Source organism: Myripristis murdjan, chromosome 5 (assembly GCF_902150065.1).
Source record: "Myripristis murdjan chromosome 5, fMyrMur1.1, whole genome shotgun sequence".
In the NCBI taxonomy this organism is placed as follows: domain Eukaryota; kingdom Metazoa; phylum Chordata; class Actinopteri; order Holocentriformes; family Holocentridae; genus Myripristis; species Myripristis murdjan.
The window spans coordinates 20111280-20139014 of NC_043984.1; the positions used below are offsets into that span (position 1 = coordinate 20111280).

General features: G+C 42.6%; 1 protein-coding gene across 2 annotated transcripts; it reads right to left on the reverse strand.

Annotated features, from left to right (window-relative positions):
* Positions 1-771: 771 nt before the first annotated feature.
* Positions 772-27735, reverse strand: LOC115359975 (zinc finger protein 385A-like). Of its 2 annotated transcripts, XM_030052689.1 has the most exons (8): positions 27406-27735; positions 15213-15358; positions 11777-11887; positions 5472-5646; positions 4402-4722; positions 3376-3563; positions 3154-3240; positions 772-3002 (listed from the first exon to the last, which is right to left on the reverse strand). In XM_030052689.1, exons 1-8 carry the CDS (start codon positions 27413-27415, stop codon positions 2754-2756), a joined length of 1287 nt encoding a protein of 428 aa, XP_029908549.1. In that variant the 5' UTR covers positions 27416-27735; the 3' UTR covers positions 772-2753. The 2 variants fall into 2 exon arrangements, with proteins under 2 accessions (XP_029908549.1, XP_029908550.1); XM_030052690.1 differs by lacking the exons at positions 15213-15358; positions 27406-27735 and adding an exon at positions 13708-13747.

The window sequence follows — 27735 nt, forward strand, 5'->3', positions numbered from 1 at the left end:
TTTGCACCACAACTCAACAGGCAAACATCATCTCTTGTAAAGAAAAAATTGTCAAATATTAATCTATTTCTCACCTCAAAGTTATTCTTCCACTCTGTGTATTGACTGCGTGCTGATGTGAGGCTCTGTGTGCTTGGGTCTGTGTTGGTATTTCATGCAAAGCACTTCCTTTATTGCCAAAGTGGTTTTGTCATACTACATGCAAATGAAGTCTTGTTGTTTTTTCGGTTAGAGAAAGCTGCCTCCCATTTCAGGCAGAGATTTTTTTTTTAAATTTTATTTCCTGACCTAAATAATTATTAACTAACCCCCCCCCCCCCCCCCCCCCCACCCCCCCACCCACCCACCCACACACACACACACACACACACACACACACACACTCCCCCACCCCAACATCACTATGTACGCACACACACACACACACACACACACACACACACGCACACCACAACATTAACTCAACCTCTACTCACAAGTTGTTTTAATGCCTATGTCTGTATATTTAAACATTATGTATGTGGGTAGAGCACGTGGACCAGATCATATGTTTGGATTATTTTTTTGTGTGATGTAAAACTTGCATAGGCCTATATGTAGAGTGTATCACAGAATAGCAAACATAACCAGTGGTAATCACTACAAAATGCAAAATGGAATAAAATTTATAATGAAATTACCAAGCAACATTGATTACAACCATAAACGTTTAGTTTAATGATTTTATATACAATTTATTTAATTTATTTATTCAACAATAAGGAAGCTCCAACAGTTATGTCTTTTCTCTCACTTTTTTTAAATAATAATCTACATATACAATAATAATTCAGTACACTTTTCCCTAAATAACTATTAATTCTTTAGTATTTCCCCTTTTTTTATTGCAGTTTGAGAAGTTAGCAGGAAGTGCTGTAAGTATTGCTACAGTTCCCATTTCCTATAACCCCCCCCTAATATTTCACGAACTATAAGAGTTAAATGACATCAGGCCACCACACCCGTCACAACAGTGTTCACTGGATTAGTTCAAGAGTCAGGAAGGGCTGGAGTACACGAGGCTGAGCAGATAAACACAACAAAGTCAGGTCATTTCCCTGTTCGGAAAGTCATCATTTGTCCCGCTACACGCCTATAATACTATTAAAAAAAAATGTTGTCTTGTTTTATTTTATTTTATTTTTTTTTGCATACATCTATTCATCACTGCTTGTGATGTAATCATGAAAGTGAAACACATTTGTGTGCGTGGTCCTTATTCTTCCCTCTGTAACATATGCTGGTGTCTTTCATCCCAGTGTTTACCACACTCCTGCTATATGGGCTCACTGCTGTCAAAACAAAAATATGTTTAATCAAAATGTATGTTAATGTCACTGCAAATACCTGCAGCGCTGTCATCGCCCCTGTGTGCTCACAGTGTTGAAACGTTCCCATTAAGACACTAAGGCCTTTTGTTGGACTGTGCAGTTAATGTGCGGCTGAAAAAAAGAGGTGACTCAACATTTTAATGTCTTGAAAGTCATTTACGTGTAGAATAATCACCATGGAAGCATTATCATTGCTCATGTGCTTTGTCAGACGTTTATCTTTAGTATACTGGCAATGTTTGTTGTCAGTGACAATTAGAGGAGAAATTTGAGGAATGCTTAGGAGAATGATTCGACTAGTGGCAGTTACATCTTGGTTGTCAACAGAGAAATATACTCAGCTCAGTTTGTCCATCTCATTTGTTTCTTCACATCTTCTCTCTCTTCCACCCTAAGATCGTGGCCCTAAATGCTGATAGCTGCATGGAGCCCCAGCAGCAATTAAATCCCCCTTGCAATCCCAATTGTGTATTAATCATATGATGAATGGGTTTGTTTTTGTGCATACATGCATCTGTAAATGTCTGCTTAAAGCCACAGGGTATTTTTTGACCTCTTGCTTTTCTCCACCAACTTTCTCTTCCTCTTGCACAGAGATTAATATAGACCAGCATCCTTCACCCATCATTTCTTGATTAGATAGTCATACTCTGATCCTTGAGACTTACAGTACAGTATCAATAAACCTGTGCCCGGAGCTGCAGGGAGGATACAGTAGCAAGTCTAGAAACTCAAACAACAGTTTAGATACTGAAATTATCAGTGCCTTATGGTATTCAGGCCACAAAACAGAGCTAAGTAGTTGTAAGATCCACTATACTGTGACAGCTATAGTATGATACCAGTCAACATCAGAGGCAGCTACTATGTCTAACCCAGTTGGCATGTTTTTGATTGATGCTTTGGGTATGTAGTGAACCATTGCAGAGATGAGCTGGACACAGGAAAAAAGATGAAAGAGGTAGGGCTTTGAATGAGTTAAATGGAGTACATATTAGATGAAGATATTTAGTCAGTTGCAGATTGGAGGATTTTTGACAAAGTCCATGCTTGACAGGAAGACAACAATGGCTGTGGTGTACCTTTAATTCCTTTTCAGACCAACTGCAGAGAGTCCATCCAATAGCTGGCAGATAGCTAAGTGATGAAAGTGAAACTGGGAAATGTGGAAGGGCATACAGTCTCACATCTGTAAAATGTCTGAAATTTATTGATTATCACTGGTTCTCCCTGTTTACATCACAGCAGTGGTCTGCAGCCGTGTGCAGCAGAGAGTCGTGTATGTGGGTTTTCATTATAACAAAACAGCAACTACAGATGCACATGGTTACAGACCACTGCTTCACAGTGTGCTTCTTCCTGATTGTCCTCATTCTATCACCATCAGTATGGAGTGAAGAGGATTGGCCCGTGTGTGGTGCGAATTGGCCCAGGGGCGGGCCGTAACAGGCTGAGGGGCGTGCCCTGTAGGAGATGGTGATGGGGGTGAGGGTGGGAGGTCGGGCCAGGAGCACGTAGTGCCAGTTGATTTGATGAGGCGGCAGCTGCCATTGCTGCAGCAACAGCCAAAGGATTTGGTAAGAGTCCAGCGCCCAGAGTTTTTGGAACTTCCTTTGAGAAAGTCAGGGAAGACTGAAACAAATATCAGAAATAGATATTAAGGAAAGAAGACAGAGAAAAAAAATCTAAAATGATTTTGAAACAAGAATAATTCTTATTATCTTAAAGAATATAAAGAAAGAAGGTTAATGCTAATAGAGAGGAAAATATTGAGTATGTATACCATAAAGTCTGTGCGTTTCTTGTGCCGACTGAGAAGAGGATTGGGTTTCCCTGCAACTCCATCCCGATGCCTCCGACTAGATATATGCTATAGTGTAAATGAGAAAAGGAGGGGCAGAGGTACATATTTAGATTGTAAGGGCATCAATGCAGGGCTTTCAGTTTGATGATATTAATGGCTCAGTATTCATTAGTCACTGTTCTGATTCTGTGGACTTCTCACCTGTTTAAGCTGCAGCTCTGAGTTGACCCTAACATTGCAAATCTCACAGTGGAAGGTGCGTTCCTGAGTATTAAGGTCAGAGGACAGCGCCCCTCCCTGCTCTGGGCTGGGTTTAGGACCCAGACGTGGGTAAGCTTTGATAGGTCCCAATCCACTCCGCGCCTCTAGAATTGTTTTGTGTTTGGTACCTAGGAACAATAAATTAAAACATTTAATCCAGGTTGTTAACTGAGGTCAATATAGTACAAGTGCTAATAGCAAAGTATAGACCTTTAGCATCAAAGATTTTTTTCCCACAATTGTTTTGCTAATAACACAGTATAAGAGAGAGTAGTTACATAATCCGAATTAGGGCTGGGTGATATGGGCAAAATAAAATATTGTGATGTCTTGGGCCAAATACCACAATATCAATATTGAGATGACACTGAAAGGATAACTTGTTAGTGCTTTCATAAGATACTTACACACAGGTAGTTCTAATAAACAACCATTAGTCATGTCGATATGATGACCAAGGAGGACACGTAAATAACAGAGTATCTGGAAAAGTCTAATAAGTTCAGAAAATTGCCTCAAGCTATGATGATGCTGCCTTTAATATCACAGAAAGATAACACTTAGACCATATCTTCGTATTACAAACTCCCAGATGATATCTAGTCTCATATCACAATATTGATCTAATATGGACATATCATCCAGTCCCAATTCCTGTAATGACATCAGTCAAATGTGAAAATCTTTAGTGTGGGATAAGCATAGAGTTCAATCCAATATTCTCACCACTAAGTGGCAGTAATGCACCTAGGTTCGTTCTCAAATAAATACTGCAGCGTTCCTGCTAGAGAGCCATGCTCCAAGGTTTCTGAAATTGCTTCTGATGGTGTAAACTGTAAAATGTAGTCTCAAAAGGTCTTCCTCCCTCAAGATGTGCTCCTGATGTGCTCACAAATAACCGTGCACAAACAAATTGTGCCCATAGGATTCATATCCACTGGTTCTTCATTGGAATGGGAGCCTTACCTTTGTTATGTGCCTCCAGCTGAGAAAGGGAATTAACAGCTACTTTGCACAAGGAGCAATAGAGAAGTTTCTTGGCTTTCTCCTCCTCAGACTCTCCTGAAGAAGGGCTGGGGGCCGGGGACGGGGTGTCAGCAGGGCCAGCCACTGTTGGATCCCCAGGGGGGATGCTGAGGGCAGGGGAAGGGGAAGGAGAGGATGCCAAAGGCGTGCTGAGGGAGGGCAGGAGAGGACACTCTGCGTCTGCTGAGGTCAGTGTGGGTGTTGGGAGGGGGCTGGGGGTCAAAGGTGACTCATTAGAGCTGGGACAGGATTGGGTGTCATCTGTAAACAGCACAGAGTTCTAGGTTAGTGAATAATATGTGGGAAATAGGTTCTCATGCACACATCAGCCCATTGAACACTGCAGAACAGGATGATAATGTGTGAAAATAATGCTGCTGGTCTTCCAGCACCAGTGCTGTGCTTGAACCACACAGCTGCTGCTGCTCCATCTGGATTCAGGTGAGGAGTGACAGCAGTGATGGCCAAACCAGGGTTTAGACAGCTAAAAGAGGTTCTTTGGCACAGTGTTGTACTTTTTATAGGCCTACTGTTGAAAATTAAGTCAGCGTAGAGCTCAACATAGAATGACATGAGGAAATCCTGAGTCTGTAGAGTCTATAATGAGCAGAGGGATTCATGCAGATCATTAAAATAATAATGATGTTGGATAATTTTCCTGCTGAGATGAACTGCATGGTCTGATAAAATGGTGCATTCAGTATCTTGTATTTCAACTGAACCACTGTGTGTGGTCAGGTTGTGCTGTAGTTGTTGACAGGTTTTATGGCATTTTAATCTGTGTTTGCCAAACGTGAGGACGGGAGTCTACGACACGAAGCTGTGCTGACAGAGACGTTGCTTAGTAGGCGCAAACACTACTTTCTGTCCCTCAGCTGTCCCCAACATGAAGACATGTCTACGCTTTCCCTGGTGAGAGCAGCATGTGTGCCATTTTGAGACAGGTCACTGTGTGTGTGTGTGTGTGTGTGTGTGTGTGTGCAGCATCTCATGGCACAAGTGATACTTACCCTGTTTGCTAGGGTCAGGCTCAGGGCTGGATGGCGAGGGGCCTGGTGGTGAGGGTGAGCCAGTGGGGGGAGGGTGTTGCTTGTCACCATCTTGAGGACGAGCTGTCTTGGATGTTTCGATGCCCTTCACCCTCCGAGCATGGCGGTTCCCCTTATAGTGGGCCTCTGCCTGGCTCTGGCAGAAAAACATGCAATTCAGATCACATGTTTACATGTAATTACATGTTTACATGTAATCTGAATAAAACTCTGCAACTCTGACAGTCCCATCATTGGGTTCACTATTACAAAGGCATGCTGTGCAGCCAAGCTTTGCTCCCCAAGGTTTCCAAAGATGCCAAATATGTCCTGCTGAATTACAGGGAAATGTGTATAAAATGATGCACATCTGGATATTTTGTATTTGATGTAATGGTACAGCCATAAAACAGTGGCACCTTGGGTTTGATACTTTAACTCAGTATGAACATGTTGTAGCGCTGTAGCGCTGGAACCAGCAGATACAGAATATATTAAGCTTCAAGGTTCAAGGTTATCTTTATTGTCCCACTAGGGGAAATTTGTTTTGTGGTCAGTGTTCACATAAAAAACAGAGTACAAATGGACATCAACACAATAAATAAAAAGAGACTACGAGACTGAAATAAATTGTATACATTTTATATATCTAGTATATCTGTGTGTGTACTATTGTTGTGCAATACATTTATTTTTACATGCTAGCTTGATTTATGCATGCTGTGTATCTGTTTCAATCTGTTTTGGGACCTCTCTCACATGTCAGCCCCCTTCTATCAGCCCTCTCCTGTCTCTCTCCATGTTCAGCTGTGAAATTGCCAATAATGAATCTACTGTACATGAGATCACAGCTTTAATATTCATAACTCCATGGGTGTTTGCCACTTGGCTTGCTGTAAGACAATTCTACCAAACCGTACACATGAGAAACGTGGCAATGTGCAAACAAAACATAAACAAGCCACAGGTCACCAGTGAACCCTTGTTGTTATTTTAACACCATATCTCACATATCTCATTTTTTTACACCATGCCATGCATCCTAAGTGCCCACTTCTTGTTGATTACCATGTAAGTGTCAGTCAGAAAGCCAGTTGGGTCAGTGAGGTAAACTCAACCTGCTCTGTGGGGTGGATTTGTCTAAGCAGATTCCACTGGAGTGTCAAATGAGCCCTGCGCTTGCATACTGACTTCCCCTCTGGATAGCTTTGTATTGGCATGTTTGTCTGCAGAAGCATTTTAATTTGTAAGTATTGCTTGCAGTTGCCAAGATTGTTCATCAGAAGGGAGAGGTTCATCACTGAACACATGCAAGTATAACTCTAGTCAGACCTCTGATGGTCCTAGTCAGTAACTACCCCCAAAAAATTACTCTACACAACCTCATTTCAAACCATTTTGAACTAAGGCCAATTGGGAAATCTTACTAAAGATGAATTAAACGTGTCAAACTTCCAAATGTCTTCTTCAAAATGTGAAAGTGGTGGTGTAGTCGGGTGTATACACAGGTACACACTGTATATACACATCTTTATCTGTTACTTTAAAGTATACCCACCCAGCAACCAAAAATCCATTTGAATATATAGGAGAGTATATCCACTTTCTCCTTAGTAATCTACCCATCAACTTACGAGAGCATCCACCTAATCAACTATCACAGCAGCTCTGTGTGAAACATCACTCTGCACTCATTTCATACATGTGTTTTGCTGTTTACTCTTTGCACCAGTAGCCTAGAGGATAGAGAACTGGGTTTTGCGCTGTCAACTAATGTTCCACTTAATCCACAACTGCAAACATTACTTCCTTGTCCCCAAACATGATCCAGTAATTACAAACTGTGAAATATATTTTTACATCACTGCTTTTCTGGTGCATTAAATGCCTGCTGAGGCGAAGGCTCAGGGGTGCGAGACTCTGATGAGTCTGGGAAGTCGGGGGAAGACTTGGCCTCCAGAACGTTCTTGTCTTCGTTCACTAGAGGCGTAATCACTGAGCTAGCCTGCTGAGCTGATGATGATTATTGAGTGGTAGGATTATCTAAAATAGGCCGGAGGGCTGTGGGGGACCAGTGACAGTTGACTGCAATGCATTAAATCAAGAGGAAATTGTGTTATGAATGTGTGTGTGTGTGTGTGTGTCTGCATGCACTTATTATGCCCATGAGGACTGATAAGAGTTCAGAAGTTGTGAGAGCCTTTTGCAGGGTCAGGGTCAGTAAGGGTTACGGTTAGATCAGTGTAATGGGTTAAGAGTTACATGTGAAGGTTAAACATGCATTGGCCAGAGTTAAGGTGTCCACCTGGGACCACAGTGAAACTGTGTGTTACCCTCTGAGTACAGATATGCATGTGCATGGATATTTTAATGTGTTTGCTCTCATTAAAATCAAATTAAATTGCATCATAAGCAGAGAGCAAGGGGTTAGGGAGTGAATATAGTCCAAAAAAGCTCCTGAGTAATGCAATAAAACAAGACAGCGTGTTTGATTGTGTGTGTCCACAAGCATGGACCTGTTGGGATTAGATAGTTTTGTTGTGTTAATAGCAAGGCTGAGGGCCCCACATTAAGCGCGTGATAGATCGGAGGGGGGTCTTGCCGGGTTGGGATGCATCAGCGAGGTAAAACAGCCACCGGGACATGTCAGGGATGCCTCTGTAAGCCCCAGGCATTAACTGCCGATGACAGAGTTACCCATATAGCCCTAGCCCTGATTGGTGATGACAGAGAGGCAGATATAGCTCCGCATGTGTAACCCAACTCCTGTGAGGGTCATAGACTGCTGTTCCCCAAAGCCCCGCGATTAGACATGAAAGAGAGGAAGCCCTACAAACACATGAACTAATCACAGCCAAGCGTTCCAAAGGGACGCATAAAGAGAGAAATACTCGATGCTCTATCCTCCTCTCTTTGCAGTCTTGCCTCTCGTTGTGTTATTTCCCTCCTCCTCTGCAGTTTTCCTCTCCCTTCCTGCGTCTCCCTTTTTTCCCCCTCCTCTGAGCTTTGATACTTCCGTTCTCCTCCTGACCTTCACTATCAGGTTTTGAGGAATCAATGAAGGTCAACTATCAATTTGAGCATAAAAGGCTTGACAGCAGACTGGAAGAACAGCAGAGGGTGGGACTGAGACAAAAGGAGAGAAAAGCGATTAAATGGAGGAAGGTAAAGGAGATCTTTGAAGTCCCTGGAGTTAAAGAGGAAAAATGAATAATGATAAAGTAGAAATGGTGTTCAGGAGAGCAGGTGAAATGGACTGAGAAAAGCTGGGAAGAGAGGCTGTGGAAAGGGGGGATTAAGATGAATGAAGAAGCAGAGAAAAGATTTAAGAGGGAGAAAATGGGTGCAAGAGAATGTCCCTGAAATCCTTTTCTCTCTAAGCAGGATGTGCTTTGATGTTTTATCTATAAAGCGACAAAAGCACAGAAGCCAGAGAGAGCTGGTCTAGCAGCCAAATCTACTGTACAAGGCTACAGGCAGCAGAGAGGGAAAGGAAGAGGGGGTGGGAAGGAGGAAGAAGGAGAGGAGCAAAGGACAGATGATACACCCCACAGAGGGAGAAGCAGAAACGGGAAAACTGGTGAGGAAAATGGTGAGCAACGTAACTTGCCAAGCAAAGAGGCTATGAATGAAGCAGGGCCTGCAGTAGGCCTGGAAAAGAGAAGCCTGAAACGAGAAAGACTGAAACAGAGGGACTGGAGGGAGAGAGACAGAGAGAGAGAGGTGTCCAGTATTCTGGTACTGCAGTGGTGACGATGGTTAATGCAGCATGGTGTGACGTCAGCCTTGCAGCAGAGCTGAGCAGAACACTGGCAGGCTAATCTGTCCTCTGTGGCCTGAAATGAATTGCAATCTTATATTTACGACATGTGGGGCTACAGTCTAGTAGCAGTGTGAAGCACTTGCTACTGCATGGCCACCATCAATCGATGTCCCTCTCATGCTGTGTGCCCTTCATGTGTTGAAACTGCTTGAGCATTTGAATAGAAAATGGACACTACTCTGACATTAAACCTTCGCTGGACAAATTAATATATTTTATTTTGACCTGTGAGAGACTTGATGAGAAATAATGCGGTAGAGTGCGAGGCAATAAGAGCGTCCATCTGCCTAACTGTTTTTAAACTGCAGCACTTCTCAGGCGCAGCGGGTAAGCCAAGTACTGAACTGTAAGCAGAGCATTCTTTCATTATTAAAGAATGTCCACCATGCCTTCAGCTCCCAGTCTCTCAGGTTACTGTGGAAAGTGCTGTAGAGCTGCGGCAGAGCAGATGCAGACCGGGACTCTCAAACAGGCAAACAGGAGGTAAGACAAACAGGTGGCTCGACGTTAGAAGACATCACGTTGCATAATACAAGCTAGCAGTGTACCACAGACACTCACATGCAGACATACACACATGTCACACACATGCACGTATGCACCAGAGTTATTATCATTTTGTATTTTTCATTGGGTCTTATTATTATTTAGTTTTTAATTTTTGTGTCACAATACAAACACAAGGCAACAGACTCACAGTCATGTAGACATCTTGGTCTCAATAAACATCAGCACCAAAGCCTCCTTATGCTTGAAGTGTAGACTAAAACTAAAGATATTTTGTGTATATTTTTATTTTATTTTAGTTAGTTTTATAAGTACACAATATTGGTTCAGTTTGTCTTAGTTTTTTCAAAAGTCTAACATTTATTTTTATTTCCGTTAACTAAAAACAACACAAATAAAACTATTTCACACACACACACACACACACACACACACACACACACACACACACACACACACACACACACACACACACACACACACACATACGCAGTCATACATCTTCTATACAAACACATTCAATAGACACAAATATTCATGCAGGCTTGTATGTTAAGGCCACCCAAACATAGAACATGTGAGACGGTGCGGGCCGGGCGAGTGGAGTTATAGGGGGCAGATATTCTTAAGCGGCCCCCCGCAGAGAGAACAGGGCAGTGTTGCACAAGTTTCAGATGACTCGCTGCCTCTGTCCTTAACACCTTGCTGCATTTAGCGGAAGAGCATTCAGCACTTCGTTATTGGAATGCATTTATATTTTTAGGCGAGATTGTATATCAAATTTGTGTTTAATTTGACTCGTGTTTGGCTTAGAAGGCACAACATATAGTAGGCCATAAACACAGAGCTTTTGCCTGCCTGAAAGCTCTTTTTATACGAGCAGGTGCTGTTGTTTGGTAGCCTTTGCATTGTAAAACAAATTCTGCACAGGGAACAAATAATTTACCGGGCTGTGTAGAAATAATTTGTTGTTGTTTTTCTCTGTGAGGTTTTTATCCAGAGTACAGAGTCAGTATAGTCATGTAGTCCAACATGCTTCATTTACACAGATGCACTCAAAGATACAGAAGTAAATAGCCTAGACTTAGATGATGTATGCCTTTCAGTCACTACTTGACTGGGGAATATACGGATAAATGTTCTACCTTTATACCACATGGATCCCTGGCAAACACACACAGACACTCTTGTATATATCATGTTGGTCATCTAGTAGCTAAGCTTGGACGTGCACGTTATGAGTTATTTGTTTTTCAGCCGTAAAACTTGAGTTAACACTGCTGCCTCTTAATGGGGACACGTAAAACTGTTCCTCTCAAGTTTCACCTTTTCTGTCCTCTTCAATTTCAGTCTGTCTGCCTCGTTTCTGGCGTTGTGCCCTCTTGTCAAGTTTGAAACGCTGAAAATGTGCTTTATCAGCGTGAAGTTTGAGGAACTTTTGGGACAAGCTTGTATTAGTTGTAGTTCATTCCCCTGTTGCCCTCACAGATCTCACACCCTTCAGCCTCAGTACCAGTTCCTGAGGTATGACCGACAGCCCAGCCACACAGCTCAGCCTGACAAAATCTTAGTACACAGCTGCACTTTGATGGTTCCTTTCTGGGAAATGGCATCAAAACAGTGCAGGGTGCCGGACAGTGACAGTGATGTAAATTAAGTAAGGGGTTTTCTCTTGCTCTGTATACCCCCCTCCGCCCTTTTTCCTATCTCCAGGGGCTAAAAGTGGAGCTGAGAAACTGCAGACCAAGTTCTCACCTGCTCCAGCAGTGCAGTCAATCACCCCCGCTAACTTTCATTTAGATCATGATTTGATGTGACTGGAGTACAGGTGCAAGGCTCTGGTCCTCCGGGCAAGCATTTGCTATCCAATTATAAGGATATTAATTGAGAAACAAACACTGCTGCGGCAATATCTGCAGTTCTAAACCCTTTATGTTGACTATTCATGCACACGTACCTCTGAATTGAAGCGTATTTGACACACATTGCAGGAGATTATCGGTCGCTTAGTTTTCACCATTGGTGGGCCAAAGGTGTGGGTCATCACTGCCTTCTGGATAGGGTCCATCTGATAAGAGAGAAGCTAGAGGTCACATTTAAAATTAGTGCCACAGACGCTTTGTCTGATCAGAAAGAAGTCAGAGGTCAAGGTTTTCCGGATCTGCAGTCCATTTAAAGGGGAACTTGAAGTGGGAAAGTGAATGACAGGCAGAATGAGAGAGGCGTTACAGGCAAAAAAAAAATTTAGGTGAATGACAAGGAGAAATGGAGAGAGACAAGAAAGCCGGAATGGGAAAAATGTAAAGCGTGGAGAAGGGAGAATTGAAGAGAGAGCCCTGATTGATGTGGACAGGAGGGTGTGTGTTTTCTCAGCAGCAGCTGGTGCTGCTGTCTGTGTCTGCGTTCTTGGGTGCTGTTCAAACGCTTTAATTCATGGCGGGGTTAGAGGGGCCTAATTACAGACTCTTTATCTCCAAATATGAGTACTTTTTCGAGCTGCAGTTCTCCCCTATCCAAAACATCAAACTACAGTATTGCACAAAACAATATACATACATTTACATATAACAGGTTCGTAAAAGCGAAAATATATAGTGAACCATGGTGATCTTTATTGAACTTTATTGCAGCTACAAAAGCAATAAGATTCAGCAGGGAGAAACAAATGGAACACAAACACACAGAGACACCAATAAGCAATTAAAACAGTCGAAACAGTAAATATAAAGAACAGTGCTAGGGTTATGTAAACAAATGTTACCGACAGTTTTAACATAATGGAAGTATGGGAAAGAGTATGGACTACTAACATTCATGGATTTATTCATAAGGTTGTTCATATTACTAACATTTTTGATTGCTAACTAAAATGATCTGATCTAGAACATCAGTTCATAGGCCGGCTCATTTTGAATGAACAGCACTAACACATTATCATAATATCAGTAATGCAGCACTGAATATCAGCTAACATCAGGCCACAACAAAGTGTTGGATTGTGCATTGTTATGCATTTCTACTTTGTAAACAGATATATGCCACGTCCCTCATTTGGGAAATGTTTACTACATAGTCTGAGGAGACCCGAGCGGCCTCGTGTGAGCCTGACCCCTTGGCCAGGATTGGCAACCACAATGCTGGGTGTTGCCCTCATTAAGCAGCCCGAAGTACTCTGCGGCTTTTACTCAGCCTCTCATCTCTTGCTTAGATTATGAATGCACAGTGCCAAATGAAAGACTGTTTACACTCTCAAGCTCCAATCACCAGGGGAGAGGCATAATTGGTCTGAAAACTTAAACTATATTTGAATACATTGTTACAAATATTTATAGACTTCCGCTTTAACCTGATTTTTTTTTTTTCCGTTTTCTTTTACTCTCCTCTCAAACAATTTCCATGCGCCCTCTCTTGTGTTTTGTCTCTTTAATACGGAGACCTACAGATCGAGCGAATTTGTGCATATCTATTTATTTATTTATTTATCTATCAACTGATTCATTTATTTATTCATTCATGTGTTTTTTTTTTTTACATTTGGATTTTGCACACTTGAAAGCAGGCCCATGTGTCATTTTTAAAAACGTCTGCACACACACTTTTATTACTTTTCCACATGTTAGTGACAGTGGCACTAATGACAGTGTATTTCGAAACACAACACACATTGTAATTAGCTCATGCTGGGTTGAAAAGTAACACGTATGTGTTGTCAAAATGTTCCTGAGACGTGTTAAAATGCCACATCCTTGTTAAGAGTTTCTATGCCAACACGGTGCTGTGTGTGGGTGCAAGTGTGAGTGCACGTGTTTCTGTATGTGTGCAAATGTTTGTGTAGGTGTATGTGTGTGTGTGAGTGTGTGTACATAGAAACAAGATGGATCTACTCACCTATGCACCCATTCTGTTATTGCTGGTTGTGCTTAGCCATGTCTGTCTTGCTCTCTGCCTTTACCGAGTGTGTGTGTGTGAGTGTGTGTATGTGTCTCTCTGCCTCTGTTTGACCACCTGCTCTGAGCTCTTTTTCACACATCAAACCTCCCTGCAGTTACAACCTCATTAACCTGTTAGTCCACTTTTTGTCTGTTGTTTCACTCCCTCCGCCCCCAAACAGGGACACTTTTATTGCACAAGCCATTCACACTGTGGCTCACATGTTCTTGCTGCACACTGTTTTCACAATCCCAGTCTCTGTGGTGTGAGATCATTCCGAGATCAATTTTAGATTAATTTAATTGGTTTAAAGTCATATTTCATTCCCAAATTGATGGGCTGAATGAGAAACCAATGATATGTGGCAGTTAACACATTACATTTTTAACTTCTAGGAAAAAGAATCGCCTCCCTAGCTTTACATCTATCTAGCTTTACAAATTGACGGAGCAGCAGAAGCTCATTCTCTCCTTCCGCCCACACATTACCCCGCCATGCTGCTTATGTCTTAACGCAGAGCCATACTCTGGAGGATGTAAAGTGTCTGGCAATTACCCATAAAGCAGGTGAGGCAGGCCTGATGTAAGGTCCCTAAATAGCTCAGTAATAATCTATGGACATGGGCACAAAAGTTTCGCCCCCAAAACTGGAAAAATAAGTGGATTTGAGACAACAATCATAATAATGAGTGTGTTTTTATCCGTCTGCCCTTCCCTGCGTCCTTTAAGTCCCTGAACAGGCAACCTCCAGAGATGATTGGGCTAAACATGGCTGGCCACTTCAAATAACAACCACGTAGAGCTGCATCCTTCACTCACGGGATGACAGTGGTGTTGTTGGCTCGCTTCGATTATTACTGTGCAGTAGAAGGTGATTTGGATCCAGGTTCTCTGGCAGAGGAGCGGCCTCACTAAATGTCCTCAGTCTAATGGGATGAATCATTAACTTGTGGGAGGGTTATTCTGCCTGGATACATGTAGATGAGGTCGATGAAGGTGTGTGTGTGGGTTTGTTTATATGTGCGCGTGTATGGTGCACGTGCATCCCTGTTTGTTCCCACACTGACCTTCACATGAAACCCAATCTGGAAATGAGAAGGAGCTGCCGAAAATGCTGACTGCAGAGAACACAGCCTGTGGCTCTTATACAATTGATTAGCCGTAACTCATTTTATTGCAGCAAAACACTCAGCAGGGCATTTTCTCAGTTATGCTGAAACTCGCTCTGGCCGATCGAAAAGCAAACACTTGTCAGCTTATCAATTTGGATTACATAAATCTGCAGCACTTTATCACCCGTCGCAGCTCAGAGGGAGGCACATCCAAACCACAACTGAATGCCATTACTGTCTTCTATTAAGTAAGACAAGGCGATGATCCATCCCAGACAGACTGACAGCTGTGTTTTGTGTGTGCGCACATGTGCATTCATGCTTATGTGCATGTATGCATGTAAGCACTCACTGTATTGAAGTTGTGGAAGAGGCCAATGCTGGCTGGGTGAGGTGTCTCCAGGGGGAACTGGAGGAAGGGCTTCATGTCCAGTGGGGGTGGAATGACAGTAGGGCTCCTGAGGAAGGCAGGAACCGGCCCTGGTCGGTTTACACTTCCTGAGGTACATGCATACACAGGGAAATAAGAGAAAGAGTGAGAGAGGGAGAGAGAGAGAGAGCGAGAAAGAGAGAGAGAGAGAGAGAGCGAGAGAAATTATTCTGAGTGCACAATGCATGGTAGACAGTAGGTTTTCCAGTTGACTACTGATGTGCCTCTGTGTAGCCTCATACATTGCACAACAGATAAAGAGTTGGTGTTGTGACCGTGCTTCTGCTTCTGCACAGACCGAATGAGTTGGAAACAGGGATGTCACAAGAATCAACACTTAGGCACCAAGTCGATACCGAAATTTTAAAGACGATAGTATTAGTATTGTAACGTCGACACAGCAACATCAGTATTGTTCTTCTAATGTGATCATGTTTAAAGCCACACTATGCGAAATTCCAGTTTAAGCGACGTCATTTAGACTGAACAGACAAAAAAATGTGGAATAAGACATAATTTGATGGTTGAGTGTGCATGGTTCATGATGGGACCGACTGATAATTTACACGCTTATTCCATATGATTTTGTCAGTCGAGTCTAAAGGGTCCACACTTACATCAACCCTCAGTAATTTTGCATAGCGCACATTTAAATATTGAAAGTTGCCATCATGCTTACAGGACTGTGACTGAAAATGAGAGCAGACAGTCATACCACTGGATTTATTGTTACGGCAGAACAATGCTGTAATCTGAAATTAGCGTTTTGTTGGCTTGCTTTGTTTTCTTAAAGGCCACAGGCTACAAAATTTGCACTTGTAACTCATATTGTAGCCCATATGTTTAAGTACTCGACATACTGAATTTCTTTCGATTTTTTTAATGCTTCTTCCAAGTTTTTAGGTAAAGGACTGTGTGCTGAATTATTTTTCTTTTTTCCTGTGGTATCAAATTGGGTATCGAGAATTGCGTAATTTCTCTGGTTTTGGTATCAGCTGCTAAAATTCTGGTACGGTGTCATCCCTTGTCGAAAGCCTTCTTTCTCAATCAGAAACTCAGACCATTTCACAAGTTAGTGAGAGGGAAGATTCCACCCGACAGCCACTTCTTCTCATAAAATATTTCCACCGAGCCGAGGTTCTCTGAGTGACAGAACAAGCACAGACATCAAACCAGCAGCAGCGTCATCTTCTGCATCAGTTTCCCACACTGAAACCCCCCAACCTTCGCTCACTGTTTCTCCTGCTCACTTTCTCTCTCAGTGGCAGCTAAGCAGTGGTGAATGCCTGCACTTGAGGAGTCTTCTGTGATGGGCAGGAAGGCTAAGCTCCTTAAGCCTCACAGCTGGGGCGCTGCAGATATCAGCCTTTTCTCCAGTCCCTGTCTCTCTCTCTCTCTCGCACCAAGCCTCACTTTCAATCCCCATTTCATGGTCCCCTTTCCTGTCTGCCTGCCTCTGTATCCCTCATCCCTACTTCTCGCCACTCCGGTGCAGTCCTTCTGGCTGTTTTGTTCCTCCTTCGTCTCTTTGTGTTTTGCTTGTGCTCTCTCCATTCCTCCCCTGCCTCACATGGCTATTCTTCTCCTTAGTGTAAAAACCAGCAGGGTGCTTGAGGCCCAATCTCAGTATGCAGAGAATTTGTATAATCTTTTCTCCTGAGATTATCTGCCATTGTCATCCCTTATTGCTGCCGTTTTGTGATGACTACTTAACAAATTTGTTACATTTGAAAAGAAAAATTGGCCACTTGTCAAAACCGGTGTACGAGAAAGCTATTTTAGGAGAGGAAGCTCCTTTCATTGACAGTAGGGGAGACATTAAGAATGTGCTGTCAGGATGAGAAATAGAGGGGGAAAGTCTTTCCCTCTGGTTTTCCTTGTCAGACCCTCTCCTTGCTTGGAAGGCTGCAGCAGCTGAAGCTCAGCTGTCCTCGTCTGCGTGTGGCTGCTTTTGCAAAAGCAGCGAGAGAGGAGGGAGTGTGGATGGTAGGGAGGGGAGAGGAACGTCCTGTGGTGGGGATGGGAGAGATGGATCTCTTTAAATGTCCTTAAGACATGCCAGGAATCCTGCGGCTCACATGGTGGCCATTATCACCTCGGTAAACCAACCGCAGCGAGGTTTGTGCCGACAGCAAAACCAGTGGTAACCACACACCTTAGTTTGTACCAACATTTAAAACATGATGTGATCAGTCAACATCATGGAGGGATAGATGTAAGTAATAGCGTGACAAAATTTGGTCAAAGATACAATCTAGAGTTCATTTGTACATACGCAGTTCATTTCTGTGTATTCACACATGTTCACACATGTTAAGACATTCATTTGTATATTATTTTTTCAAGGTTTTTTGAAGTATTCGTAGTCCAGGACTGTTTTACTTCAGTATTTACAAATGTGACAAATACTAACACACTTTCAGCATTTAGCTGCTATATGGTGTCAGTCTTTGTGTCAACGCTATAAATATCAGAGTGAAAAATGTGTTTGGCTCAGTTAATCACTTGCTTAAGCAAATGAGGTAACAATGTGTCAACAGAGGACAAGTAAGCGAGTAAAGACTGGGTCTTCAGGGTGAAGGATATTGTTGCTGTGCTCTCTCCTTGGTTACTGAAGCATATTCCTGTCACGCTTCTGGTCAATCTGCAGCTCATTTTACACCACATTACAATTTAAAGGTCAAACCCTGTCTGCTACCACTTATTAATTTGCATTTACAGTGCAGACACTCATAACAGGCTGATGTACTTAAAGCAGACACATTTTTTTCCGTATCCTCTATCGCTATCCCACAGCAGTCTGATGCATTGTGTGAGTGTTGCAGCAACATCCCCTGACCTACCATCTTCCTGAGTGATTTACAATGACATCAGATAAGTGAACACCGAGACTCCTCGACGGATGGCATGCAGGAGAGAGAGCATTGATTGCACACATTCTGAGGAGCGTTAAAGTGTTAAAGCGCTGCCAAACTCTATAAATCCAGACCTCCCCATCTCTTGCTCCATCTCTACACTAAAATGAACAGACAGCTCGGGCTCACCCACTCCCTCATCTTATTGCCTTTTTTTCTAATGCAAATGTTTGGGTGAGAAAAAGATCAATGCCGATGTAATAGCTTATTGAATTTTACATAGATTGTAAGAGAGAGAGAGAGAGGGGTAGTTGGACGGGGACGAAGAGATGTGGAAAGAGAGAGAAAAAAAATTAAAGAAAACAAGAGACAGACTCGTCACACTAGATTTCAGACAACCAGAATGCACACACAGGCACACGCGCACCCATATGCTGTGACCCCTCAAATTGGCAATTCATTTAGCCAATTTAGATTTAATGATCACAGAGGTAATGTCAATGTCAGTGATGGTGCTGGTGCCTTTCAGTATTCCCTCCCTGTCTCCATCCTTGTGATTCGTGGGACCAGGAGGAAAGGGAAGGGAGGGGGGTTGGGATGGGGGTGGGATGGGGTGTCATGCCGTCCCCCAAAATGAAGCCTGATTAGGGCAGCAGCACTGCAGGGTCCCATTGAGAAATGCAGCCAGATTTAGTCCCCATCCCCTCAGCTCCGCACTCAGAGCATTGGCTGCGCACATGATGTGAGCCTGCTCACATCTGCATCTAAATGGGCTGCTGTGCACAGACGAAACTGAAATGAGCTATGGCGGATTAACCAGCCTCCCCTGACAAAAACCCTCTTGCTGTCACTGCAGCTCTGGAGATGCACAGCTGAGAGGGGGCAGGTCTGTGGTGGCAGCAGGTCTGTTACCCTGCTGGCTGCTGCTGGATCCACTGGAGTTTCATTTGTCTTCGCCCCAGATGTCTGTGCGTAGGCCAAGGTGGAGGAGAAAAGTGCCCAAATGATATAATAGCGACAAGCATTTGGTGACAGATGATTGCCATCTTTACTGTGACGACGATCACAGGCATGTATCATCCATCAGGAAGATTTATGGCCACTTTACTTTTCAGTCTTGTGGCAGAAATGCTGGATTGTTAGTTTGTTCTTGCAGGCAGATGTGACATTGAAACAAGTTCTCTGTGCATTAAATCACGAGTTATATAATTTATAATGCATGTTGTGTAAATGTAGAGCAATGTACTTGTGTTTGGGGTTTTACCCTTTACAGATGCACAGTGCTAACTTTGTCATCATTGCAGGGGGAAGATGGTTCTGTCTTAGTGTCGCATACTGCTACTGTGAAAGACTGAGCATGAAATCCAATTTACTGCAGCCTAGCTTACCCTCAAGTCAAAGGCAGCTATTTCAACCTAAGCAGGGGGTAAACAACATCAACACACTCACATACAGATACACAAACTTTTGTAGTTTGGATGAATCATGCTCTATAAGGGGTGACTCAAAGACCTCTGATATGGTTAGTGAATACTGGTATGACGTGTGGAAGCACATCATAGGCTTGGTTATGATGAATATTATGGTGGCCTGGGTCTGTTCTGGGCAGCACAGTGAAGAGTGTGTTGCAGCTTGCTGTTGAAGAAGAACATACAGCTGATTTCAGTTTCCACTCTGCTTTAATGATAGATGCTCTGCACCCCAGTGGCCACGTTTAAATGCCATCTCCTAAAGTACCCTCACAAGTCCTTGCTCACTCAAAGTGTGTGTTTGTTTCGTGCGTGTGTGGTGCTTTTATCCATTGCTCTTGAGATAAGGACAGCTACTCTTTCTGCAGCTCTGATCTCTGATTTCATGCAGTAATTGCAGTAAATGAAGACTTTTGTTTCCTCCCCCTGCAGATTTTGCACCACCGTCACTTCAACAAAAAACTCATTATAATGTCATGGTGTTATTTTTGTCATTTGGATTTTTGTCAGCATTTTTTTTTTTTTGCTAACAAAATTCGTCCTTAAGACCAAAATCTGTCCACTCATACACCCGCAATAAATGTCTGGAGCCATTTGTGTTCTGCGTTCTCCAAGCCGGTTGTATCTGATGATGATTTAGAGATACGGTAGCTGTGAGAGCACGCGGATGATGGGTGGAAAGGAACTGAAAATAAGGAACAAAGAGGGTGTTGGTGAGAGGTAATGGCAATGGGGCTGAGTGGAACTAGTGGAGCGGAGGGGAGATGAGGTAGAATGAGAGGGGAGGCGATGGAGGAGGGGGAGGGAGAAGGCAGACTGCATGTTTTGAGGTGAGTCCAAGGTGACCACAGGAGGTAAAGAGCTGCGTTAACCCGCAGGTTAATGTACAGAAGAAACACCATCTGGTGACTGGCGAAGGGAGCCACAACCCACACAGCTGGACCACGAAAATCCTCCTGTTTACATCGTCACAGCTGTGAGAGCAATCCAGTCAGTGCAACCTCTTTTACCTGCATGAGATTAGAGTTCACCTTTGAGTGTCACATGCACTCTGGAAATGTGCAAAAGAATCTTTGATATTCTGTCTTTGAATTACTTGCCGACATTTCTGGGGGCTATTTAGTCTTTGTGCTCATTGATGTTCTGAGTGTGGCTCGCCATCAACACACACAGCAATCCTCTGTGGCATGGTGTTGTTTTGTGTGTGTATTGGTCCTCTGTGGTACTTTTGATGCGTGTGTTTACACTGAATGTTGTGGTCAGTGTGCTGTCAGTTTGTGTGTGTGGGTGTATGTGTGTGTAATGTGCGCACACACACATATGTAAGCAAGCCAGGGCTTAATGCAGGTCACCGCCACTGAGCAGACTTGACAGGAATACATGAGTCACACATTATACAGTGAGAAGAGGCAGCAAAAAACCATCCGGGGTTTGTGTGTGTGTGTGTGTGTGTGTGTGTGTGTGTGTGTGTGTGTGTGTGTGTGTGTGTGTGTGTGCACATGAGCGTGCGTGTCTCTCTGGTGCACACATTTCTGCATGCAATACAGAAGGAAGACAGTGACACATTGTATTGACCTTAATGGTGATACTATTGCTAGACAAAGATAGATAGTCGAGTCACTGGATATAAACATAAAAATACGAAACATAGTCTGGGTTGCAGCAAAAAGGATTAATATATGTGGAAGGATTAAACTAATCTAGGATTAGGGGTAATCAAAGTTTAGTAAATCTGGGTTTGAAATGACTAAATCTAGGTTATAAAATTGAGCTGAGTTGCACCACTTAAATGTAAACTCAGATTAACAAATCTCCAGGTTAGGAAAATAATCTGTGAGAGTTTATCACCCATATTGAATTCTAGGGTGATTTAACAAAACATAAACCATTTCTAGGGACTGGACAGAGAATCATGTATGCTCTCTTACAGATAACAATTTCATTTAATGAAAACACTTATTTTGCAGCCATACTGTCATTTTCTCTACGCTGGCCAACTCTCCAGCAACGTCATGTCAAAGCAACTTCTCTTATTTTAAGAGAATTCTTTTAATCGAGTTGGTCGAAAAGTCAAGCCTCATGAGTTTGTCATTCATTTTCCTGTGAGGAAATCTTTCTTTCTTTCTTTTTGCTCCGTGCACCTCAAATATGCTGCCATTTTCATGTTTTTACACCGCCTCAGAGGCTGGTTTACATTACATCAATACAACCACGATTTAAATGGAAGATTTAAATTTAACCCTGGGTATTTATAAACTAGGTTTAAAGTTTGGGGCAGGATTAATAGATCAACTTTAATCCAGGTTTAGGCTTAATCCTTGTTGGTTCAACTCAGCCACAGTCTATTAAGTCCCCTGTGTCAACGCTAACCCGTGTCCTCGAGGGCTTCCTTTCACATAAAAGCCCACAAGTGTCTCCGTTCTCTGCAGCTCCTCTCAGGCTGTGTCTCTCCAGGTAAATGTTGGAACATTATGAATCAGGCTGCTGACTTTCTCTTTTATCTTACCATTTTCATGATGTAGTGAAGATACAGGCGAACACAGCACACAGAGCAGAGAAACCGCACAGAGCAGAGTGAGAGCCATTAAGGGATCTACGATGTCAACACTACCGACAGCCCTGCCTCACTTTATTATTATGCTTGTCAAACCATTTACACACCTGCTGGGAACGGGAAGAACGCTGCAGATATTGACGCATGGAAACCTGAGCATTGAAGATACACACGCAAACATGCAAACACACAAGTGCTTATGTCCAAGAGGGCGCACACACATACTCATAAAGACAATGGCTACACGCAACAAGACACACAAACACACACACATACATGCAAAACAATGGCACAGGACCACACAGTAGACAGGTGCACCTCCTTATGGGTTTTTACAATGGAAGGCACACAAAGGCAATTGTTGCCTGGTCCACAGTAAAAAGAAAAAAAATCAAAATAGAACAAAAGCAAGATGCACGCAGCTGAACTACATATAGCTCATCCTTTTTTTTAGCAGGAGGAGACGTGATGGATGATTACAGGCTGTGTTTTCAGAGAAAAGAGGTGATTTATGTCTAAGGGGAAATGTCTAGTTATACAGTCTTTTTTTGAGGGGGGATTTTATTGAGGCCACACGCGAGGTTTATGCCGGGTTAAAGTCAGGTTGGTGGCTCAGCTGAGGTCAACATATATCTTTAAGACAAGAAAGGGCAACACTGCAATAAATCTCCAACTTTTCTTAAAACAAGTGGAAAAATCTTCCAGCAGGCTGCGATAATGCCACTTGTTCTCAGTGCAGTTTCACTTCTTCCAGGGCTTCTTCTATCTGTTTTATTTGCGGTGTAAAAGCGAACTGTACACAATACAATGTGTTAAATAGTCTAAGTAGACATTTGCCTTTGAAATAATATTTGTTGATTTAATGTTGTTATTCCAAATGTCTGAATGAAAAAAAGTTATTTTTGCAAATAAAACAAAATACAGAAAACATGAGGAAAGGTAGTGTTTTTTTTCTCCCTGATGTACAAAGCAAACCAAACCGAAACTCAAATGGTGACCCAAAAACCGCAACACAAACCGAGCTGTGGGTTTATTGAGCTGTTACATCCCTACCCTCTCTCTCTCTATCTATCGATCTATCTATCTGAAGACGATGAGAATATGAGACCAAGTGGCTTGTTATGATGGATTCTTTTTGTGAAGGCTTCAAAAACCTACAGCCAGCTCCACAGCGACTAGAAAATTACAGTCATTTTGTTTTGGATCCATAACAACAAAGCCCACTTCGTGTGCAGCCGCTCTGCCCTGCCGACTCCTTCAGTAACCACAAGACCAAGAAATGAAATGACATGCGTGATAAACGGAAACCTCTGAAGAAATGTGACCTTCTCCCGTCCCCCCGCCTGCGCTGGCTACTGGCTTTGTTGTGGGTAATAGAGCGTCAGGCCTCGCAGACACATGTGCTGTGTGTCAGTTTGTCAAACATACAGAATGACAAGCGGGTTTCTCCACTTTAAATGTCAATACTTTTCATCCCTCAGTGCGCTGCCTCGATTTAAAGGTCAGGTTGTTTATCAGGGACACATGCACCTGTGTTTCCTTTGGAGGACATTGATGTGTGGTGAGATTTTTATGTGTGTTCTGGGTCTTACACTGGTGCACACACACACACACACACACACACACACACACACACACACACACAGTCAGTCACGCACACATTTATGGACTAGCCTACTTATATTGGTTCAGTGAACAGTGACGCAAGCCAGGAACTTTTTTTATGGTGCTGACTGAGGACTTTGCGCCCATTTCTAAATAAATAAAGACTTCAAACTTTTGGTTCTGAAATATTTATCATAAAATCACACAGGAGTTACTAAACTGCTTTCCACACAGCCCTGCACCAAGGGAGGTGAGCCAGCTTTAGCACATTTATTTCATACGCCACTGCTGATTATGTAGACATGTTTGGATTTCTACTCTCAGTCTAAGAAAAAAAAAAGTTAGGAATTTCAAGAGAAGGAAGGATGGAGTGACAGAGAGAGGAGAGATTTTGTCAGTGATGGACAGAATGAAGACAGAGGATGGTGCTGATGGAGGAGGAGTGGAGAGGAAACAAGGAGAGGAGATGATAAGAAAGAGTGAGAGAAGAGAAGAGAAGAGAAGAGAAGAGAAGAGAAGAGAAGAGAAGAGAAGAGAAGAGAAGAGAAGAAAGGAACCAAGGAGAGGACAGGACAGAAGATAAGAAACAAGAAGAGGAAAGGAGAGGAAACCAGGAGAGGAAAGGAGACAAGGAAATGAGAGAAGAGGAAACGAGGAGCGGAAACTAAAGGAGAGAAGACGAGAGAAGAAAGGAAACAAATAGAGGGGAGAAGAGGAGAAAAGAAACAAGGAGAGCAGAGGGAACAAGGAAAGGATAGGAAACAAGGAGAGGAGAGGAGGAAGTTAGAGACTTTCACCAGGGGGCATAAGCGCTCGCACACAGTACTCAAAATGTGCACTGACTCACATCATCTTCATCGTCTCTCTCTCTCTCTCTCTCTCTCTCTCTCTCTCCTTCCATCTTTGCTTTGTCAACACAATCACTGTCATCACTCTATCATCGACACTATTTTGGTCTCTGGCTGCACATCTCTGACTTAGCGAAGGGAAACTAATACAGTGTAGCGAACACCGTCACTCCATGTTATTGGGATCGTGTGTCAGCGCGTTTAGTGTCTGATAGACACAGAGTCAGAGCTTCTGCACCAGGCACAAGGATTACCAAGAGCTCAAGCTCAAGGAGAGATCACAGCAAGTTTTGAAGCGTGGATAAGAGCAAGCAAACAAACACAAAAATAAAGTAGTTAAATATGCAGTTCAGTAAACACACATACACAAACAGGGAGAGAGAACAGGGTCATTGCAGTTTACTAAGACTGAAAGTAATTTGTTTGAAATAGAAAACTGAAAAAGTAAAATGCTGAAAAGCCTTCGATGAAAACAGAACGGTGAGGCAATGATATTTAAGAGACTGGCTGTGTAGTGTGTCACACAGAGTGATGAGAAAATGATCCAGACAATTTGCACTTCAGTTATTTGATCAAAATAAAACATACATCTGCTAGAGTAATTCACAAATTTGTTTTTTTTTCTTTCTTTTTTAACTTTTAACACACTTCTGTCACATTCTGCTTGGTGCTGAAAATCAGTGTAGTTGAACTGGATTAGGCTAAGTATAATAAAACGATTTCTGAAGAATGCAGTAATAATCAAGGCAAGTAAAGTCTAATTTGCATATCTGTTATAATGACCCTGTTGTCATAAAAGCCTTGTAACTCCAATGTTCTGCGTTGTTCAGAGGTCAGTGTTGTGAGGTCAAAACATGACGTTTTGACCTCAGGCTGAAAGATCACATGAGCTCAGGAAAGTCTATAACTCCTGTGTTTGTGAAAATGCATCAAATTTCCATCAGATGTCAAAAAAAAAAAAAAAAAAAAAAAAAAAACGAAACAAAACATTGTTGTCAAACTAAAAACACATCTGTTCTTACTGATTTCTGAAAATATAATATTTTGGATGACTAAGGTTTTCCTCCAACAGCGACTTTGTGTATCTGAACCACTTTAAATAAACAGGTTTGTCACAAAAATATAAATAACATTCATATGTGGTCGCCTGTGTTCACTCTCGTGAATGGATTTTAAAATCCTGCCGGAGAGGTGGCACAATAGCAGACTGCAGGGAGGCAGACAAAAAGAGAGGATTGCCTTCTATTGTGGACTCTACTGAATAAACGGACCTTGACTCTGAATTTAAACGTGTGTCTGATTTCCTGATGAAGCTTGATGATGAGGCTCACTGGTAAAGGGGGGTGGGCATTTTAGAAGAAGGCTCTGTCTCATCTGTTTTCCTCCTAAATGCGGAGAATGACATGGAGTCTTGCAAGTGGAGAGTACAGGAAGGAAGTCTCATTGGGAGCGGGTAAATCTGTGAGAAATTGACAGGAAAGGTCATGTGATGCGCCGTACTTAGACTTTATAATCAAGAGGTGCAAATGCCAGCCTTCGGGGAGCCTAAAAAGGGGGTGATGTGTTCAAGTTATGTGGTTTGCAAGAGTACATGAAATCTCTCTTATTCTGCCTGTATGTAAATATAATGTAAGGATTTCAGGGTGTTGGGTTGAGTGTACGGTTCAGTAACTGTAAATTTCTCTCTCACTCTATCGCCACAGATGAAAATGAAGCACCTTGCATTTTATATTGATGTGCAATATTTATATTGTATTATCATATCAGAATATTTTAATTAGCAGCTGTTTTGTATTTGTTCACCTTAATCCCCATAACTGCAGACTGGGTCCTCCTTCCTTACTGGGATTAAGGTGAACAATTTACTAATGAAAGTCATTTGCATTGTTTCCTCTAACACTCACAACCTCCTTATCTTTCTTTTGTCTCTTCTCTCTCTCTTTAAATACACACACACACACACACACACACATATAGTTTTATATGTGTGTGCGGCACTGGGCTAGTGCGAGCATGTGTGAGGCAACGTGGCTCCCTGAGCTTGGCACCTTGTTAATGGAAGACTCCAGTCCCATGTTGGACTGACTGTAAACCTTTTATATAGTGACGGTGATCACAGCAGGATACATCAACGCAGTAATAGATGGGAATGGAAAGCTAGCATCAACATTACATGAATGAAACGCAGGAACAACAGCAATGAGACTGTGGGAGCCTCACAAATACCATCCTACAGCTTTCCCAAGCAGAGAGAGAGAGAAGCCCTTGTACTGCACGCTGGCAATCCATAAACATCAGATCAGTGACCGGGCTGCTGTTTTCAGAAGATACACAGCCCACCTTGTGAGAAAGTATATAAATACAAGATAAACTGAAAAGAGCAGGACACGCAACCAAAAGTTTCTGCTCGGAGGCAAATGGAGTGCAGTAATTATACACTGCAACATTAAAAAAATCATCTGAACCCGTCTTATATTCAGTTTTAACATCCATTTTTTCTTAAAACAGGTGAAAAGAGCGATGAGATAATCCCACTTTTCAACAAGGCAGAATGAGGCAGATGAGCCTATCAACAAAATTGACATTTGATTCAAGAAAATTCTGGAAACAAGTTGATTAGCCTTGGAAACAAGTGGAATTGTCTCACCACACTCAAATTTTAAGCCTGAATATGAGGCTATATTTCTTAAGAAGACTTTTTTTTTCCTCACAGTGTAGTCACAAACTAAACAATCACATCCATGAGAGCAAAGAGAAAGAGAGAGAAAAACAATACTCTCTTACCCAAGATCATCCTGAAGCCTTCCACTGTCAACTCCTCTATTCCAACTTATCTTCTCGCTCAAGTCTCCTCTGTCGTTCAGCTATAAAAGATGACTCAAATCTCAAATGCCCGCCCTTTGGCTCTCAAAAGAACGTGGAGAAAATGTCCAACATTGCAACCCTTCTCTTTGGATCCCTACACTGTGTCTCTTTTCTTCCTCCTCTCCCCCCTCTTGTCCACGCAGGATGTGGATTCTTCAGATCTCGGGCTCGTGTTGTGTTGTGTTGTGTTGTGTTGTGATGTGAGGCTGCAGCCAGCTGTTGGTAGAGGAGACGCACAGCAGTCCTGAC